The sequence below is a fragment of the Ananas comosus genome, linkage group 16 (genome assembly GCF_001540865.1).
Source record: "Ananas comosus cultivar F153 linkage group 16, ASM154086v1, whole genome shotgun sequence".
Lineage (NCBI taxonomy): Eukaryota > Viridiplantae > Streptophyta > Magnoliopsida > Poales > Bromeliaceae > Ananas > Ananas comosus.
This window is the reverse complement of record NC_033636.1, coordinates 7,646,646-7,665,716: the sequence shown is the minus strand read 5'-3', so window position 1 is coordinate 7,665,716 and position 19,071 is coordinate 7,646,646. Positions and strand designations below refer to the sequence as shown.

Genomic DNA, 19,071 nt, shown 5'->3' with positions numbered 1-19,071 from the left:
TAAGTTGTGCCATCGGCACGGAGGCTGTATCATGCTAATGTCTTATTGGCACGATACGACACGGTAAATACGCCCGTGTCAATAGACATTTAAATCCTTAGCACATTGCCAAACTCCCTGGGGCCATGGCAAGCAAAAACCCAGGATTCAGCAAATTCTTCAAGTGGGGTCATGTCTGCCGATAGCATATTGCTGATGGAAGTCTTGACCATGGAATGTAGCCATGTGTTTCAAGGGATCAGGTCGATCGTGGATGTCGGTGGAGGCACCGGATCTACAGCTCGAACAGTCGCTAACGCCTTCCCGGGGGTGAAATGCATCGTTCTGGATCTCCCGCACGCAATTGACATGGTGACAGAGAAAGCCGCCATAAATTTTGTCGCAGGAGACATGTTTACCTACATTCCTCCTGCTGATGCCGTCTTGCTGAAGGTTAGATACTGCTTTTGACTTCATTTTTCTCCGTAGCGCATCTAAATAAGGGGCCCATCCTCTAATTTTCAGTATGCTGATTGCAGTGGATTATGCATGACTAGGGAGATGATGATTCCACAAGGATACTGCAGTGCTGCAAGGAGGCTATCCCTACAAAAGAAGATGGAGGTAACGTGATCATTATTCACGCAGTTGTGAACGTCAGCAATTCACATCATCAATCAAGCAAAGCACAACAATACCTGGATATGGTGATGATGCTCAATATTGAAGGACTCGAGCGAGAAGAACACGAAGATTTAGCGGCTACAAGATATATCTGGGCTACGGATACACGATCTGTTATTGAAGTGTATCTGGCAATCACTTGCTGCTGTACCACGACTCGTCATATGAAATTTACCTCTCCTTTTATGTGTCCAATTAATCACAAGAAAATAAAGGGATGATCTAATGTATCCCAAACTTCATCAATCTCTTGTACTTATCTTTCCAATAGTGAATTTTCACCCCTAAGCACTGTATACTCTGTCACTGTTATTTGATGTCAAAGCATGTCAAAAGTAAAGATGTCCCTAAGCAGCATGCCTAGTGAGATTCTAATCAGCACGAAAACAGAAAAAGAAAACTGCAGCCAACGACCTTCAAATAATAAGGAAAAGACTCGGATAAAGTTCACCGTGAACACAATACAGATGCAACTGTATCACCATTACCTACCATACAAGATTCCATAAACACATACAAGTTATCGTAGCGCTATTAATCCTACAAACAGGGTAGTGTCAGCTTTGGAAGACAGATCCAGAGCTTTATGAATTTCAATCATAAATATTTTCGACATATGCATCTTTCTCTACTCCTTCCTACAAAGGAAACATGATCTGTACTCAATCAGTTGTTTTGTTTCTACCAAATGCAGATCTTGAAAGCACAGAATTGTAACATTAAATTCAGAAGCACCAGCTACTATCAGCTTCCTGCCTCAAAGAAATTATAAGTCGCATGACTTGCACATATCTTCATGCTTCGAATTGGTACACATGTTCTAACGACTCAAACTTAGCGATTCTCCTGGCTCATGTTGGGAAACTAGCACCAAATCGACATATAAAAGTGGTACAAACAAGTGGGCAAAAATGAGCCCCATCAGATCTGAATAAGAAAAAAAAAAAAATGTATACATGACAAAGATAAGGTGCCTGCTAGGCACATAACATAAACCACAATCATATGTCAATCATCTCTTCGTAAGAATCTCTCTACTTTCTCAACCATACTTGCCATCAATGAACTTACAAAGTTCGCTTTTCTACTATCCTTAGTCTTGTAAATTCTGATGCACGACTTGATTCAAAAAAAATATATAATGCTCTACATGAACCACGATACATTGTGGTATCTAGAAGACTAGAATCCATGAATACCAGTTAATACTTTATAAACACAGGCTTCACCTTTCAATTCATGTCATACTTTATAGCACCGCTTTTGGAAAAGTTTTTGGGTCTTCCAAAGTATGACCGCAATCCCATAACTCACTCGAGAATCTATACCCTGCACACTAATTCACATCAAATTTATGACGCAAAAATAAGCCCTACAATACGAACCACAAAAGAAAAAAAAACAATGTGTCTTCGCATTTCTCCATTTCAAAATGAAATCGATAAGGAGATCTCTAATTTAAATAAGAAGGGCCCATTACTTATATATGGCTACAAAATCAGGAAATTGCACATTTGTCTTCAAACATGCATGATGCATCATAAATTGATTGCATTCACACCACCTAGATACAGTAAAAATGACAAATTTTAACAACAGCAAACCTCGCGCGACGTGGATTATAATCCTCTTATTCTTCTTCATCTTCTTCTTCTTCTTCTTCAGGAGATTCATGCATCATAAATTGATCGAGATCACACTATTTGCGCACACACGCATATATATATATATAGGGAGAGATAGAATGATGAATTTTAACAACAGCAAACAATTCAGGTCTGCTGCCGCTGCATGAGGTAGACGTCGGCCTCGTCGAAGGCATAGTCGGGGTGGAGGTGGTCGCGGGGGACCTTGACGACGACGGGGAAGGCGCGGGCGCAGAGGTCCCAGAAGGCGCGGTGGGCGTCGGGGGAGCGGAGCTGGTAGGCGAGGAGGAGGAGGCCGCGGGGGGCGAGGAGGGCGTCGATGGCGGCGACGAGGTGGGGGGCGGAGTCGGCGAGGTAGACGACGTCGGCGGCGACGACGAAGTCGAAGCCGAGCCCCGCAGGCCCGCAGCCGGAGCCGAGCTCGATGCCGCGCTTCCCGGCGAGGCGGAGGAGGTCGGCGTAGGGATTGCTAGGGTTAGGGTTAGGGTTAGGGTTAGGGTTTTGGGGGTTTTGGGGGGGGAGCCAGCGCTCGACGAACTTCACGAGGACGAGGGAGCAGGGCCAGACGGAGGTGCCGACGTGGAAGGAGGAGTTGTCCTGCTCGAAGGAGAGGACGGCGCCGCCCACGGGGAGCTCCACCACCGGCGAGTCCTTGAACCGCATTTTCTTTTTTTTCTTTTTCCTTTTTTTCTTTTTTCTTTTTCCTTTTTTCTTTTTTTGTTTTTTTAAGTAAGGGGTGAATTGCATTTTTGTCCTTGACCTTTTTGGATATTGTAGATCAGTCCCTAGAAGCCAAGTTTCCCGGCCCACATTACCACATATTTGTTATTTTCTTTTTTTTTTCTGAAAGAAGGAAAGAAAAAAAAGAAGAAGAACTGTGTTGCAATATTATGGAAGAACGAGGAACTCTTCGTACAATTTCCAGTAGTTCTTCTTCTCCCGAGCCCTCCCCATCCGCGCCTTCCTCTTACATATCGTCGGCGAGTTCCAGTGGCGAAGAAGCACGAAGCGAGCGAAAGCGAAGCGAAAACCCTAGCGCGATGGATCCGAAAGCGACGGCGAAGTCGAAGAGGATCCACTCCCAACACGGTCGGAGGAACCACCCCACGCCCTCCTCGATCGCGCAGCGGAAGAAGCCCTCGTCGTCGACCCCCGGAGCAGCGGAGGAGAAGCCCCGGAGACCCCGCGCCGCCCCTGCCCTTCCCTCGAATTGGGATCGGTACGACGCCGACGCCGACGCCGAGGACGGCGGCGGCGGCGGCGGCGGAGCCGAGGGTGCCGCGGTCGCGGATAAGTCCAGCGAGGTCGCGCCGAAGAGCAAAGGGGCCGATTTCGGCTACTTGATCGAGGAAGCTCGGTCGCAGCCGCAGGAGATTCGCGGTGTTGTTGGTCTAGGGTTCTCCTCGGAGGAGCTTCCTTTTGGTAAATTCCCTTTACGAAGCTATCTTTTCTTTTCTTTTCTTTTAGACTAAATTGAGAAAAAAATGCCTCGCACTTTAGTTCGTGTCTCAATCATCCCCATTCATAACAAAATGCGTCAATTTATATCTGGCATAATCCTTGTATTTGGGATGATTGTTGAACTCCGATGCAAAACATTATAAATATTGGTTGATCCATGGTGGTGCCAATATTCGCGGAGTATAATCACATAAATTGAATGCTTTGTCTTGTAAAGTTCTAATTTTTGTAACTGTAGTGAAAAAGAAGATCTTTTTTACTTGCCTTTTGATCTACTATATGAGTTGCAACTCAGATAAATTTTCAGATATAGGATCGATAGAATAGGCAAAACCGTTTCAGTAAAGTTTTACAACAGCATTCAACAATCTCACTAAATTTTTGGCCCTAATTGAGACGGTGGTAAAGTACAGGGTGCAAATTGATGCAATGTTTTATCAAGGGGGTAATTGAGAGTTAAGACATTGGCTAAAGTGCAATTTTCATTTTTTTTTTTTCAATCTAGGTTTTTTTTCCTGTTTGTCCAGTGTATTTAGGTTTTCCTCGTAAAAAAATTGAAAGAAGAGATTATTGCTGAGAGGAATAAAGAAGCAACAGATGAGTCGCTAGACACTAGCCGCTTATCAATGATAGACTAATAGTTTGTGGTTTTGCTTGAATTGGGTGAACTGCGTTGATTTGCAAATTAATCTTCTCTCAACCTTGGTAAAACTTTCAGGATAAAGTTTCACTAATTACATTGTGTTACTACCTTGCCATTACTTGAGGTGAAATAGTAAATCTAGTATCATTGGCGGATAAATGAATTTCAAGCTTCAATCTGAAAGTCCTCGATATCTTGATGTTCATGCTTCATTGGTGTCCTTGCTAGTCTTATTTTCTAATTCAATTAGGAAAGCTCTTCTGAGAGATAGATAATAAAGCTCAACTATGACATTAGAAAGCAAAGCTACTCAATATAAATATCATCTGTCTCTTTTGTCACACTACTCAATTTAATGCTTCTGTACTGCCATGATGGAGTCTGAACTCCCTTCTACTAAATATTGCCCTTGCAACTGTATGTCGCTTCTCTCTATCTGGCAGGGTTTGCACCGCTGGGCGTGCTTGCATCCTAAATCATTCTGAGCTATATTTGTATTAGCCTTGACCAACCTCACTTTCTCTCTTCCTTCCTACTTTGCTGAGTTGGAAGTGAGCTGGATGCTCCCTCAGCCTGTGGTTGGACGAACGATAGACACTTTTGGTCATTGTGATCTGACACCACAGAAAATGAAAGAAATGACCTTGACGATTTAAACTGTGAGAAGTCCGACTCTGAACCAACTATACACATTACACGGTCATCAGTTTGAATACGAGAAAACAAACAGTACAACTACTCAAAAGTATGAAAATCAACCCTAAAATCTTTGAAACGAGGGAGTTCCTCCAACGTGGAGGTACGATCGATCTTTGTATGGTCTGTGACTGCTCTGCAGGCTTGAGTTCTTCAGTTGGCTTGCCTTCCATAGTCTAAAAGGCTTGCTCCTTCCTAACCTAACAAGAGTGAAAAGGACAGGAAACAATGGTAGAAATCTAAGGCACAAGGCTGATGTTACTCGCTGATGAACAATTTGACCGTACTATTGTTATTTAACATGATCGGATTCTTCATGCAACAAATTTCTCAAGAAAACTGTTTTCCTTTTAGCACTTTCCTTGACAGGGTGATTGTTCCTTGATGTTTGTTTAGTATTAATCATGCCAATGAATAGTTGGAAGGAAGCATCTACTTGAATTTCGTATTTTAATATCCATTAATGAGTAATTTATTGTTCAAATGTCTAACCCTAATGATTAGTACAAATGCCAAATATTTGGGGAAAAACTTTCAAATTCAAAATGGTTTATCAAAGATTTCTGATCTTTCGTGGACTTTCTTCTGCATATATTGGTGCTGATAGCAAGATCTTGACTTTCAGTTTCTCCAGATTTAATGCAGGGAAGGAGCTCTATTCTTTCTGTCAAGGGAGAAGGACTTCTATCTTGGTGTCAAGACGACAATTTTATTGTGGATGATGATACCTCCTCGGGTTATGAGGTACTGACTCATCGACTTGATACTTGTAGATTGTGCTTCACAAGGTTGTCATGGGCATAGGATTATACACTACCTATGATTGGTAAAGTTTTGTTCAAACTCTTAATTCTCTATTACTGACTGAAGAAATCTCATTTTTCTTCACATCACTGTTTCTTGCTGTTGCTTTTATTAAGATTTTCATTTTCCTTTAGAGTGTGTTTGTCACACCCCGGACTTCAACGCAAGCTCACCGGTGGCGTGCACAGACCCGCCGTGTACACCAGCACCTCCAGTATACACTAGGCGTCTATAACCAACATAGAGAAAAGCATAAACCTTTCCTAACAGGGTATTCAGAGCAAGTACATAAATACATAAACTTAAACTATAAACATCTCTAAAACTACAGTTTGGAATATAAAATACAAGTACACTCTAAGGTTCCAGAATACATCTTAGAACTAAATAAAAATAAACTTGCATGGTTTCATCTATTCCAACATCGAGGAGGCTCTAGCTAGTCGCGGACCCCTTGCCACAAACCCTAGCCTTTCCTGCTGTGGAAAGCTCTACAAAAAAATAATTAATAAATGGGAGTGAGAACTATTAAACAATGGTTCCCAGTGGGTAAGCCGCCGAGGGTGGTGAAATACACCACTAGGTCAACTGAGGCATGAGTAAGCTACAACAAGTAGGAAATGTAAATGCAACAAATAGATGAAATGAATCAACTATAAACATGCCTCAACAAGAGATGTTTTTCTAACATGTCTTATGTACTACTCATCACATATACAAGTTTTGTATTTTCTGCTAGTTACAAGTTGTCCATCTTTAAACTACATGTCATGATTCGTGAAGAATTTCATCATTATAGTTAAACTAGCTAATGACATCATGTAGCCATCTTCCTACACTAACAGGAGTGTAAACATACAGGTACTATCATTGTAACTAATGACTAATGACATAAAGTACCATTACTACTATGTCCATTTAAGGTTAAATTCATTTACATTAATCCAATTAACAAGAGACTTACACGTGGTAAAGTCCCGGCTCGTGCCGTGCCTAATGGCTCCGTGGAAGTCAACACTACCCACGGCAATCCACTTCGACGCTCAGTCCCGCACTGGCGATCTGATGTCGCGCAGCTAACTCCGGAGTGCCAGCTTGTGGAGAGCGACCCTCACAAGTATTCGTAAATGAGCACATTGGCAAGCAAGCGTAATCCATAGCATAAGGTCCATAGGTCTCATATCCAATCATCATGTCTCAAATATGGAATCATAACCACCCCGACACCAAGTCGGCGGTTAACATAAAGTCATATTCCACTTTTAACTACTTGGTGGCATATTTCTACCAATAGATAGTATGACTTAAACAAACCAATGATTTACATCATATTAATGATTCTAACGGGCTACACCCGCATACTCACATATAGTCCATTCATTACTCTCTATAACATAAGGAAAGTGGTTTACTGAGGTCATAGTCACTGATTCACTATGGTGTTCACACAAACTCATGGCATATGTCATGTATTTCTACATAGGCCTCCACTACATGGAGTATACAATTATGATGCAATTACTTCTACTTGACTATACAAGTGTGTCATCTCACGACCCATAGGTTGGAGTCTATATCATATCGTTCAGTTCTAGTCATTTAACTAGGCCATATACAATAACATGAAGTTCATGTTAACTCTAACCGGTGAATGCCATAACCAACTTGTCTATACAAGTATGCGAAATATCATGTACAGTATTCTATACTTGATCTCTAAACAATTCATTCCACAATATGAAGATATAATTCTACTATATATGATATGCACGGAAGTTCTGTCATCATGTCTACAATATGGAATTGCATGATTTAACTCAAAGATTAAGAACCATATTACATCATTCACTTAGTTATTCATCTAAACTAAGTGTCATATTCATAACTTTACATCCATTCACTATTGAATGATGCCATGCTTAACTTGTCTAAACAAGTTTGTTATTATCGTATAATACATGCTAAACAAGCAAGTGATCTATGCCTACTATACTAAGTAAGTTCATAATCCTTCCTCTACTGCATAGAGGTTTAACTTTATTCTACACATGATGCATGTCTTATGCAAGTATAGCCCCCTTCAAGATATATATATGCAACAATTTCAATGTCATAATATCAAAGAAGACATAGGGGGAATTCACCCATTTCGATAAGGTCAAACCCACCGAAAACTCGACGACTCCTTCCGGCTGCCTAAACGAGGAGCTCGCAAGCCTCCAAGCACTCTAACAACAATTCTAAATCAATTAGAAGATTTTACTAAGCCTGCTATGAAGGCTTCATGAAATCACAACACATAGGTAGAAATATACCTTACATAGAGCAAGTCTCTACTCCACACTCTCCTCCTCAGGGCACCTTAAAGCCATCCTAAAAGAGGATTTAACATCACTAAATAAGTTCTACAAGGCTCAGTTGTGAACTATATCAAACCAACACCAATACCAACATCACACCCAACAATCAAACTGAGGAATAAAATACTCACCTTCCAAAGCTCCAAGCTCAGCCAATTCCTGAACTAGGGTTGCAGATATCTCATCTAAGACACTCTCTTATTCCTCACTTCTATAGCTCCTCCAAAGCCCTCAAACCAGCAAGTATGAAGAAAAGAGGAGAAAAGGGATCAACACATCACTTTCTACCAAGTGTAGAAGTGGAATCTAGAGAGGAAGAGAAGGCTTACCCTGGCTTTCTCTCAGCTTCAAGCCTGAGAAAGAACACTAACAGGGCGGTTGGGGCTTTTATGGATAAGCACAACAGCCAAAATTACCAAAAAACCCCTTACCAACTCAATCAGCCGCATTGAGTACCGGTACTCAGGATGAGGTACCGGTACCCGGCATCAAAACAGCAACAACTCGAGCGCTCTGTTCAGCTGGTTTAATAGTGTACCGGTACTAGCTCAATGCAGTACCGGTACCCAGCACCAAACTCTCAAACCCGAGAGCTACGCAATTGGCCATCCTGTGGGGTACCGGTATCTTACTTTGGTACCGGTACTCAACACTCAAAACCTGAATTTTGTAGGTTTTAGTGTCAGTAACCAATCCGAACACTTAGAACACTTAAGTTAAAGGCCAGTACGCTTCCGACAACATTCAAAACAGCTAGGGTAGTGTCAATTACTATCCTTACACTGAAACCTTGCTATTTGCTAAAGTTCAGTGTACTACAGTGTTCTTTTCAACTACTAAAATAAGTTTAAGCTATTCTTCAATGGTCAGACTTATGAACTGTTATTCCTTTTTTCTGTCGAAACTCTAGTTAGTTAATCAAATTCTTCCTTTAGATTTCTGTGGTTGTTATGTAGTGAAAAGCTTTCGCTAGAAGCTATCACTATACCAACACTGGCGAGTAGGCCTATTGGATAGTTTGGAGCAATAATAAGCAGGCAATCCTTTAAAAATGTGGGCAACTTTATAAATATACTATCACCTGTTTGCTTATTGTACTCATTTTTTTTTTTCCCTTTCCATCATCTTTTAGACTGATACGTTGTATTTATCAGGTCCCTTTCCTTTCCTTGGATTTGCATGCACTTGCTGCTCAACTTTCAAAACTCAAACTCTCACGGAGGCTCTTTATTGAAGCAGATTTATTACCTGAAGATCTGGTAAGCATAGTTATTATTTATAGATGAATAGCATTTTTGCAATTCATCTGATTGAAGAAGCATACTCTATGTTATACATGTCCATATTCATGTATTTTGAAGAAAGCATGACCTAGCTTTTGTGTCCTGTAAAGCCCCAGTTGCTTTAGAGTGCTGTCAAATCTTCAGCCTTACTATAAACAGATAAGAAAAATATCGTGCATATTTGGATGAGTGGTTTGAATGGTTAATTGATAGTGTTGAAGCTCGATTAGTATCTATTTCTTTGTTAACAATATTGAGTAAAGTGGGGCACAACTCGAGGCAAAAGAAGTCCCTGAAAGGATTTAGCTAGTCCACAACTCTGTCCGTTGGCTGTGTTGGACTCAATTTGACTTGCCTAGAGCTATGCAAATCTAAACAAAAAATGGATTGCATCAAAAAGTGTAGGGCTAAGTGGGTAGTTGATGCAGTGTACGAGGTGGTAGTCTATATGGCAAGTGATGAGGGGGGCAAAGGGTTTACATAGTGAGGGCAGGTGGATAGTGAATATAGTGACATCGGGGCTGGTGGGAATGTGGGACAGTAGATTACAAAGAGAAGGGTTGGAGATAATTTATCACAACAATATCTACCAAATTAAACAACAGAGGCTGGAATTTCCTTTTGTTTTCTCCGACCATGCTGAGGTGTTATAAGTGCATAGATTTCACTTTCCAGAGACAACTTCAAAACTACTGCATAGAAAATCTTGCATGTTTCACAAGTAACGCAAGAATTCGTGGACAATTGTATTTTAAGGTAATCCAAACTGGTGGTAAATGTGAATTGCTACAAATGTAAATTGTTAATAGTACTTTCATATTACTATCTTTTAAGCTAAAGTCTCTTGTACAAGCAATGTAAATCCAAAATCATGCCTGAAAGTTAATGCATGGGTTCTTTTTTGAAAAGGATGACTCGTACAATATTCTCGTTTTGTGAAGTGTGAATGTGTGAAGTAAATTTCAGTGAAATACTCTAATAAGCTATAGAATGTCGCCTATTGAAAGATTGGTAGGTGATAAGTTAACCTTTTAGAGAGACAGACTATTCCTTGGCGAGAAAAACCATTCGATTTGTGAGACCATGGTATTTCATAGTACAGTAACTCGATATAGCATATTTTAATTATGTTGTTTATATATTCGTTGCCTAGACTATTCTTGTGTCTGGAGAATTTTCTAGAGGGATTCCATATTTTTGGCATGCCCCTTAACTGTTACTATGAAGGTAAATAAATCTACCTGCCTATTGGTTTTATGACTTTCACAGCGATACTCTATCATCTTGTATGACGTGGTGAATACTTCGGCATCAATTTATAAAGACTGATGTTGAAATGACTGTTGATTATAGTCTATTGTGTCGTCGGTGCTTTCTCATCTTTTAAGTGATGTTCACCTTGACCTGGTAAACGCTTTGATGGCTGAGATTAGGTAGATGTATATTTTCATCTACATCGCTGGCTTCTAGAAATCCTAGGGTGAGCTTTGCCTATCGAGCCATCTCTATTGTAAAGAGTGAAAATTGTTCTTCTAATTGATCTCTTATGCTTCTAATATTGTTGGTTAAGAGAACTTGATCGTCATGTACTGATCAGATATTTATACCTTTACCAGATTTGATTTTTTTTCTTTTTTTGGGCGGTTTGCCTTATGATCCTTTTTGTCTAATTTACTGCAGTTAACCGATGGATCAAAGGACTATGAGAAACCTCCGCAATCAGAAACGTCAATAGCTAGTGAGATTAAACATGGCTTTTCTCAACCAGTATTTCAGAGAAATGCAGAGTCAGAAAAAGATTTATCTAGCATGAACTATGCTAACAATCCTAACACTGATAACGAGCCCAGTGGAATTCCATCAAAGGAGAAGTCTCAACTGCTGACCACTTCTGGTTCCACAGAAGCAATTGGCTTGATTTTGCCAAGTTCTGAAGATAGAGTTCCAGAGAAAGAACAGAACCGACCATCTGCTTTTGAGGCGGCAGCAGCAGAAGCAGAACTTGACATGCTTCTCAATTCATTCAGCGAAACTAGTCTCTCTAGCTCTTTTGCAGATATACCAATAGAAGAGACTTCAACTTCTTCGAGTATGAAAGTTAACTCATCGTATGACATGATTCCACCATCTACTCATCAAAGAACTAGCAACTCGCGATTGACGGCAATGTCTTCTCTTGATGATGCCCTTGATGGCTTGCTTGCGGAAACTTCCCTTTCTTCCACGAATATCCCCTCTCATTCTTCTTTGGAGCCAAATATCATCAATGACTCGACATCGAATAAACCAAAAAATGGAACATCTCCTTTTGATGATTCACTTGATGATTTGCTTGCAGAAACTTCTTTAGGTCTTAAAGATCAGAAGTATACAGTCCCTTCTCATGATCAGGGAAAGGTGTCATCTGTAAATCATTCTTCTAGTTCTCTACTCACTAGACCGGCGGACGACATTGATTCGTGGCTTGATTCACTATAGAAGCACTCAGCACATCATATAAGTGGTTTCCATGTTGTTATTTCACAAAGACATTCCTGCAGAATTCTTGTTGATTTATTAGTCAAGCATGATGAATCCGAACTTGTGGCGAGATGAACTCAAGGACCTGAGGGATGAACTAATTCACAGGTGGAAATGTAATTTCATGATCTAACTCTCGAGTGTCCATCTTTGGTATCATGAAACAGGGAATGTTGTGCCTTTGCTCTTTGAAAGAAAGCTGTATCATTTGGTTGTTTGTAAGTTTGAAGCTCATCTGATGCAGCAGAGAATTTAAGCTTGAGGTCCCAGATCATTTTCTACACCCCTCTGACAGTTGAGGTGCATAAATTTCGCCCATAGTCTGATTACCTAATGTTAAAGGTCACTATGTTTTTTCATCTGAAAGTTGTCGAGCACCCATTCTCAGTGACTAACCCATTTTGCTGCAGATATTTTCATAGCACTACCTATCAATTACTAGTCCTATGACAAAATTATCAACTCTTGCAATTTTCGCTGCCGCTGTCTTTACCATCCTTTTCCTTTTCTATTTTGCAGTCTTCAAATCATTATCGTCGCCATTGTCTGTAGAACCGTCGCCCCTCAGCACAAGTAATGTCTCATCGTTCTCACAGTAATTGTCATAATTACTTTTATCTTTCTGGTCCAAGTTATCGACTGTTCTGACTCCTGTGGCAAATGCATCAAGACCTAACTTCTGTACCAGCCTATTCCAGTTCTGAATCTGACCATCCTGTTGGACCGAAAACACGGTAACACCTTTTTCCTACTACTCAATTGTTTTATTCTATGAGCTAAGTAGCTGATTTAAGAAAAGTGCCGCGGTTGTTGTTTAGTATTGTTTGTATGAAATCCGTCTCAAACTAGAGCAGTTTGAGACTGGAACATCTGTTTCTACTTGTGGCTAATCACGCATCTCGAGGCAATACGAGATCGGTCTCAAATTGAAGTTGCGTGCAGGATATTCTGCACTCATGATTCATATAATGATTTAAAAATCTTAAACCATAGTTTGAGATCCGTTTTATATACTGATTTAAAAATCGGCCGGTTCGACTTGTCCTACCGTGATCCAGTCTATAAAGCGGTTCGGTCTAACCTTTTAAATCTGATTAGTCAAAAAAATCACTTTGAACTGTTTGAAACGGTGGTTCAACTATCGAATTGGTGAATTGATCCGGTTTTAATTGAACCGGCCTGATTTTTTTAATCAAATCATATTCTAACAGTTTAGAATCAATTTAGCTAATTTTAGTTTCTATTAATATAAATTAATCTTATAAAAAGTGAAGCTTGAAGACGTATAGCGACTTAATTGGTATAGAAATCAGTATTTTATAATTGTGTTTGATACTAATAAAATAATAATATATGTATATATTTTAATATAATAATATTAAAAATAACAATTGAACATTTATAACATCATGTTGACATCATTGCTTTAATCACTGATTGAACCCGTGGTACTTGATTCAGTAATATTTTTGGATTGTTGTTTGATCTCTTGGTTTTATATGATTTTTTTCTCTATTAGGAATGCGATCTTGTACTTTGAAGGTCCCACATGAATATTCTACAATATTAGGTATTGAGGAATAGGTACATGGGAGGGGGATTTAGATGCATATTATTCTCCCATTGTTAAATATAAAAATATTTAAACACTGTTTTCTAACAACTTAAGCGTTTAGAGTACAACGGTTGTTTCACATGATATTAAGATCCCAGCATATTAATTTCCTCCCATTTAATTCAAGCCCACGTCATGAGCTGATTAAAAAGTCTCGAGCCTAGACATGAGGGGGAGTAACGGTTGTTTCACATCCATAAAGTAATTAGGATTCTTCCATAAAGCAATGAAATTGCAATACTTTATCCAGAAAATTTTAATTAGCAAATATATCCTCTAAAAGTTGCATAGTTTGTAAGTATATCTCTCTCCATCAGTTGAGTGATTTAAGTTGATTTTTTTTTTTTTTTAACTAAAAGGCAGATTACTCTACTCAATATATCACTTATTATACTTTTAACTTTTAAAATAACTTAACAAATAATGTTTGTTAAAAGTAAATATTTAATAGAATTAAAACGACAAACTAACGAGAAAAATTTAGTACTAATGGCGCAAGTTTCTAGAGGATTAAGAGCATACTAATTTTATTTTAAGTGTCTTAAGTGCAATATATAGCATATTGGATGGAGTAAAGTTTATTCTAGTTCTTTTTTTCTTTTTCTTTTTCTTTTCTTTTTTCGTTCTTTTTCCTTGCATAGATTAATCAAGGTCCAAATTGCGTCACTTTTGACGAGTGGTTAGGAGGTTTGGGAGGTGCCGGCATTTATGATTTATCAAATTCTCCCTCTCTTTATTCCTATCAACTATCCATCTCTTTCTCTCCGGAACTCTATTCCAATGCTAGTTAGGGCTGACGTGGCCGCGTTTCGCGTGCGCTATTGGGCCACTTTTCAAAGTGCCATAATTCAACAAAGTTGTGCTCTGTTAGAAAAACTAGGCTTCTAGAACTTAAAAACTTGGGGTTTTTTCTTTCTTTTTTTTTTTTTTTTTTGTACCGACCGTTCCTACAGCCTAGAGCAAGTGGAAAAGAACTTGGTAGTTGGTATCCGAGGCTCCAAGTTCAAATCCTACTTGATTCACATTTCCAGCTAAGTTTATTTCTAAATGAAATAAAACGAAACGGATAGCGTGCTATCTATCTTTAAAAAAAATAGAAAAAAAAACTTTGGCTTCTTTGACGGAGAAACTTATTGTGTCAAGCTTGTACCATATCAGTAATAACAAGTCAATTATATATTTTTTTAATAAAAAAGTATAATAAAAATATTTTTTATAATTATGATGTGACATCATCTGATTGGTTGGGAACATCATGTCACCAATATAATCTGTGCATTCTAAAATTTTTTTTCTTTGAAGAGCCGTGTGTGATATTCAATGCAGTTGATACATCTATTCAGTTATCTGCTAGAAAGAGACACTGGATCTGTTTTACCTTTTTAATCATTGAATTTTCTTAAATTCATTTAAAACTCCTGCTTCGATTCTCTTCTGCTCTATTTTTAATTTATATCTTTTGTGCCATCAAATTTCTCTTAATCAAACCCTCATGTCATTTCTCTGTTTCTTAACAATCAATGTGATTCAGTAAATCCCAGGTGAGATATGGAGGTTGTCGAGACCTTGTCTATATCTCTCTTGTAGTCGTCAACAGTGAAGAAAATAAAATTTCCAATTTTATTTTTCTTTACTGAGGAATCTGGCTAAGAAAATTTCGTATTTTTAATAAATGTAAATCAACAGAATTTCAAAATGGGGGTTTTTTCATATGTTTTTATTTTAAATATATTACTGCTGATTTATATAGTAAAAATAATTCTGTTAATAGCAAAATTCAATGAGCACAAATAAGATTCATTTTATTTCAGTGTGTAGTAAAGTGGGCAATGTTACTACCAAAAGTAGTAATAAAACTTCAAATTAAAGCTTCTTTTATCTGTCTCTACAATAATAATAGTTTCTACCGAATAATTATCTTGTAGCTATAGTGTTTGTTTTTTAATTTACTACCAATAGAAGAATCTATGGATCAATCCGAATGAGATAGCTGAGCCACTTTTGTGTGAATTACCACCTAATGGAGTTTGGTGCGAAGTTGGAAAGATCACGAAAAGCCCACACTTTGTTTTGACTCGTTCATTATCTTGTCATGTTTGAGTTGTGGTGATGTCATGTTTACAACAAGGTGTGTTCCTCGTTAAACAATTTTTTAACACTGCCCTTTTGGAAGTTTCCTTAATTGGCTTTTGTTTACTTGCCTTTGAGGACTATTTAATTTATTTTCTTAATTATTTGTTACATAACATAGTGATGATCATAGTTGATTATGACACGTGGCTCCTTTCATTGCTTGTTTTTTTTTTTTGTATATTTTGCTTCTATGAATTATCTTATGCAGAAAGAGTGATCCTGTAATATAAGCTGGTGAGAAAGCATATAATTTTCATTTGGAGCAGAAGAAATTGTGTGTGAATGGTCCGAGCGTGAGACCATTTCATACCTAAATTATAGAAAGCTCCCTTGCACTTTCTCGCTCGTTTTAATTACTCTTCGGCATAGAAAATTATATCAATTATCACTATATCTTTTATTATTATTTTAATAGATCGAGCTATTTAGGATAATTATCGAATTCAGTAGATAAAGTTATCTATAAATAATACAGTGGAATGATATAAATTAAATAAATCGCTCAATAAACTATCATTTTTTATAGTATTAGCTAAATAGATCTACTCTATCTAGGATTCTAAATATTGTATATATTCTTTGAGTTGTAAATTAGATATATATTGAGATGTGAAATTATGTGATTTGTCAAGTTGTTTTAGTAAAATTTAACAGTCTAATTTGTCAAGTTTGAAAATTTTTGAATTTATTTGAGATGGTAGCAAAATGTGGAATGATAATTGATGTAATTTTTACTATAGAAAGATAATTAAGACTGAAACTTATCATGGGGCCTAACTATTAAGTTGAGTCCGGTTACTATGCTATTGGTAGCACGGAGCGCTCCGTGCTACCAAATTGTTTTCGATGATGCGGCTTTCAAATCGACGATCGGCTTCGTTAGACTTGATCTACACTATTGAAATTATTTGAAAACTAAATTTTAAATTTTCTTCGACATCATTTGACTAGTGATCAAAAGATATCAAAATTAGACTACTTGTTTGATAGGTAAATGATATCGAAAAATTATGAAATTTAGTTTCTAAATACTTTCAATAGTGTAGATCNAAAATTTAACCTTTGTATCTATCTTTTTAACTATTGGGTCGAAAGACAGCAACGAAGATTACTTATGTGACCAGCCATTTTGCAGGATCTAAGAATCGTTGGGGTTGATCCAATGGCTAAATATATATATATTATAGCATCAGAGTACTTGGTGTTTCCAAAAGCACTCCCAGCTCGAGACTATATATATATATATAATAGGGTTACTATACTCTTATGAGTATAGAGCCCTTCGTACTCATAAATTGTTTTCGATGTTGGGCTTTTCGAATCGACGATCTACACCGTTAAAAATGATCTAGAGTATTTGAAATTTTTAAAAAATAAATTTTGTAATTTTTCAAAATCATTATAAAGTTCATCAAGCGGGTATAAAATGAACGGTTAAAATTGAATGACATCTTAAAAATGGATGATCGGATTTTTCAATTTAAAATCAGAGTTATTGATTTTTATTTAGGTAGTGAATAGAATTTTCTATTAAAAATTCAACCTATTTCGATTTTTTTTCACCGTTAAACTAGCAAATATTTCATACCGGCCGTTAAAAATTGTCAATTTTGTGAGCTTTTGATCGTGGGGTAAATGATATCGAAAAATTATAAATTTTGATTTCTAGAAGTTTTAAATGCTCTAGATAATGTTTAACGGTACGGATCGTCGATTCGGAAACTCTATCATCGAAAACAACTTATGAGTATAAAGACAATCGTACTCATAAGAGTATAGTAGCCGGACTCATATATATATATTATTGTACTTACAATAAGATTGAAAATATATTATTTAACACATATAGCATTCAACCGACTGTCTCTAGCGCAAGTGGCAAAGAACTTAATGTGTCCCAAGCAGAAATATCACAAAGTACTGCCGCGTCCTGGACATCCGAGATCCGAAGTTTGCATCTTAGTTGATTCACATTTTCAGCTAAGTTTATTTTAAAAAAAAATAAACGAAAACACATGCAGCATTTAAATCTTAATACAATGATGGACGCTTTAGGGAACTAGACTTCTAAACTTAAACAGAGATGAAAAACACATAATGCAAAGAAAAAAAATATGAACTGTATATGTATGTTCATCTGAAATACTATCGATAGTAAATAAATAATATTTACTATTAAATTTTTAGTCGTCGGAATAATACAATCTCACCTACCACCATTAAGCTCTAGAAAAATTAAAAAATCATAGTAAATTTTGTTTTACTATTAAAAATATTCTAGCTTTATTTGAGAATACATAATAATTAGAACAAAATAAAAGCTTGCCTCACAAAATCTAATTTTTATGGGAAGCATTCAAAAGTTTACATTTTGAGACCAAACAACTCCAAATTTTTTATAATATTATATTTCAAATATCAGGAAATTGAGATTCTTTTTTTTTCCCATTTAATGCACAAAATTTGTACAAACAGCACACCAAAACCTAACCCTCCTTGCTTTCAAGTAGCCAAAGTATATTCTCTTGCGTCCAATAATTAGCAAAACAAAAAAAGAAAAAGAAAAATCATACTACACTAATAATAATAATAATAATAATAATAATACATATTATAGAAACAGATTAGCAACAAATTAGTACTGATTTAATCTATAGCCATAGAGCTCCGGCCTGTTTGAGCATGGGGACGAGCTCGCCGGAGATGTGCAGGGCCATGAGGCGGTCCAATCCCCCCATCAATCTCCCGCCGATGAACACCGCGGGGAGCGACACCTCGCCGGCACCGATCCTCGCGAATTCCTCCGCCAGCGCCGCCGCATCGGCACCGCTGGCCTCGTCGTCGACATCGCACACCGTCGGGTTCACGCCGAGCCCCTGCAGCAGCCGCCGCACCACGTGGCTCATGCAGCACCCCCGCCGCCCCACCACCGCCGCCGCACTCTCCGCCACCGGCCTCCTCCACGACGCCGCCGACGTTGCCGAACCCCCGTTCTCCGTAACCGTCGTCGCCGCTGCCGCCACCGCCGACACCGACGATGCCGCCGACACGGACACGGATGCCGACGCCGCGGGGCGGAGCCACGTCATCCGACCGCTGCTGTACGGAATCGCCTGATGCATTTTTTTAAATATAATTCTCTCTCTTTTCCCCTTCCGATTCTTCAAATTCTCCTAATTTGGGTGAGTGGGCAAAATTTGCGTTGAATGGGAGAAAAGGGTGGAGGATTTTATATAACGGAATTGGG

At 38.2% G+C, this 19,071-nt stretch overlaps 3 protein-coding genes and 1 pseudogene across 10 annotated transcripts; 2 read left to right on the top strand and 2 right to left on the bottom strand.

Moving 5' to 3' along the window:
- Positions 172-1,364, top strand: LOC109722099 (annotated as a pseudogene).
- LOC109722048 lies at positions 1,079-3,017 on the bottom strand. 2 transcript variants are annotated; one of them, XM_020249913.1, is made up of 2 exons: positions 2,268-3,017; positions 1,079-1,301 (listed from the first exon to the last, which is right to left on the bottom strand). In XM_020249913.1, exon 1 carries the CDS (start codon positions 2,970-2,972, stop codon positions 2,436-2,438), a length of 537 nt encoding a protein of 178 aa, XP_020105502.1. In that variant the 5' UTR covers positions 2,973-3,017; the 3' UTR covers positions 1,079-1,301; positions 2,268-2,435. The 2 variants fall into 2 exon arrangements, with proteins under 2 accessions (XP_020105502.1, XP_020105503.1); XM_020249914.1 differs by lacking the exon at positions 1,079-1,301 and adding an exon at positions 1,553-1,992.
- LOC109722047 (suppressor protein SRP40) lies at positions 3,154-16,559 on the top strand. Of its 7 annotated transcripts, XM_020249909.1 has the most exons (7): positions 3,156-3,731; positions 5,735-5,853; positions 9,428-9,532; positions 11,237-12,376; positions 12,596-12,649; positions 12,775-12,810; positions 16,033-16,559. In XM_020249909.1, the coding sequence occupies exons 1-4, from the start codon at positions 3,200-3,202 to the stop codon at positions 12,032-12,034; spliced, it is 1,554 nt and encodes a 517-aa protein (XP_020105498.1). In that variant the 5' UTR covers positions 3,156-3,199; the 3' UTR covers positions 12,035-12,376; positions 12,596-12,649; positions 12,775-12,810; positions 16,033-16,559. The 7 variants fall into 7 exon arrangements, with proteins under 7 accessions (XP_020105500.1, XP_020105501.1, XP_020105498.1 ...); XM_020249907.1 differs by having other exon boundaries at positions 12,596-12,810; XM_020249908.1 differs by lacking the exon at positions 16,033-16,559 and having other exon boundaries at positions 12,775-13,066.
- Positions 18,241-19,071, bottom strand: LOC109721900 (monothiol glutaredoxin-S9-like). Its single transcript, XM_020249711.1, has one exon. It carries the CDS (start codon positions 18,944-18,946, stop codon positions 18,476-18,478), a length of 471 nt encoding a protein of 156 aa, XP_020105300.1. The 5' UTR covers positions 18,947-19,071; the 3' UTR covers positions 18,241-18,475.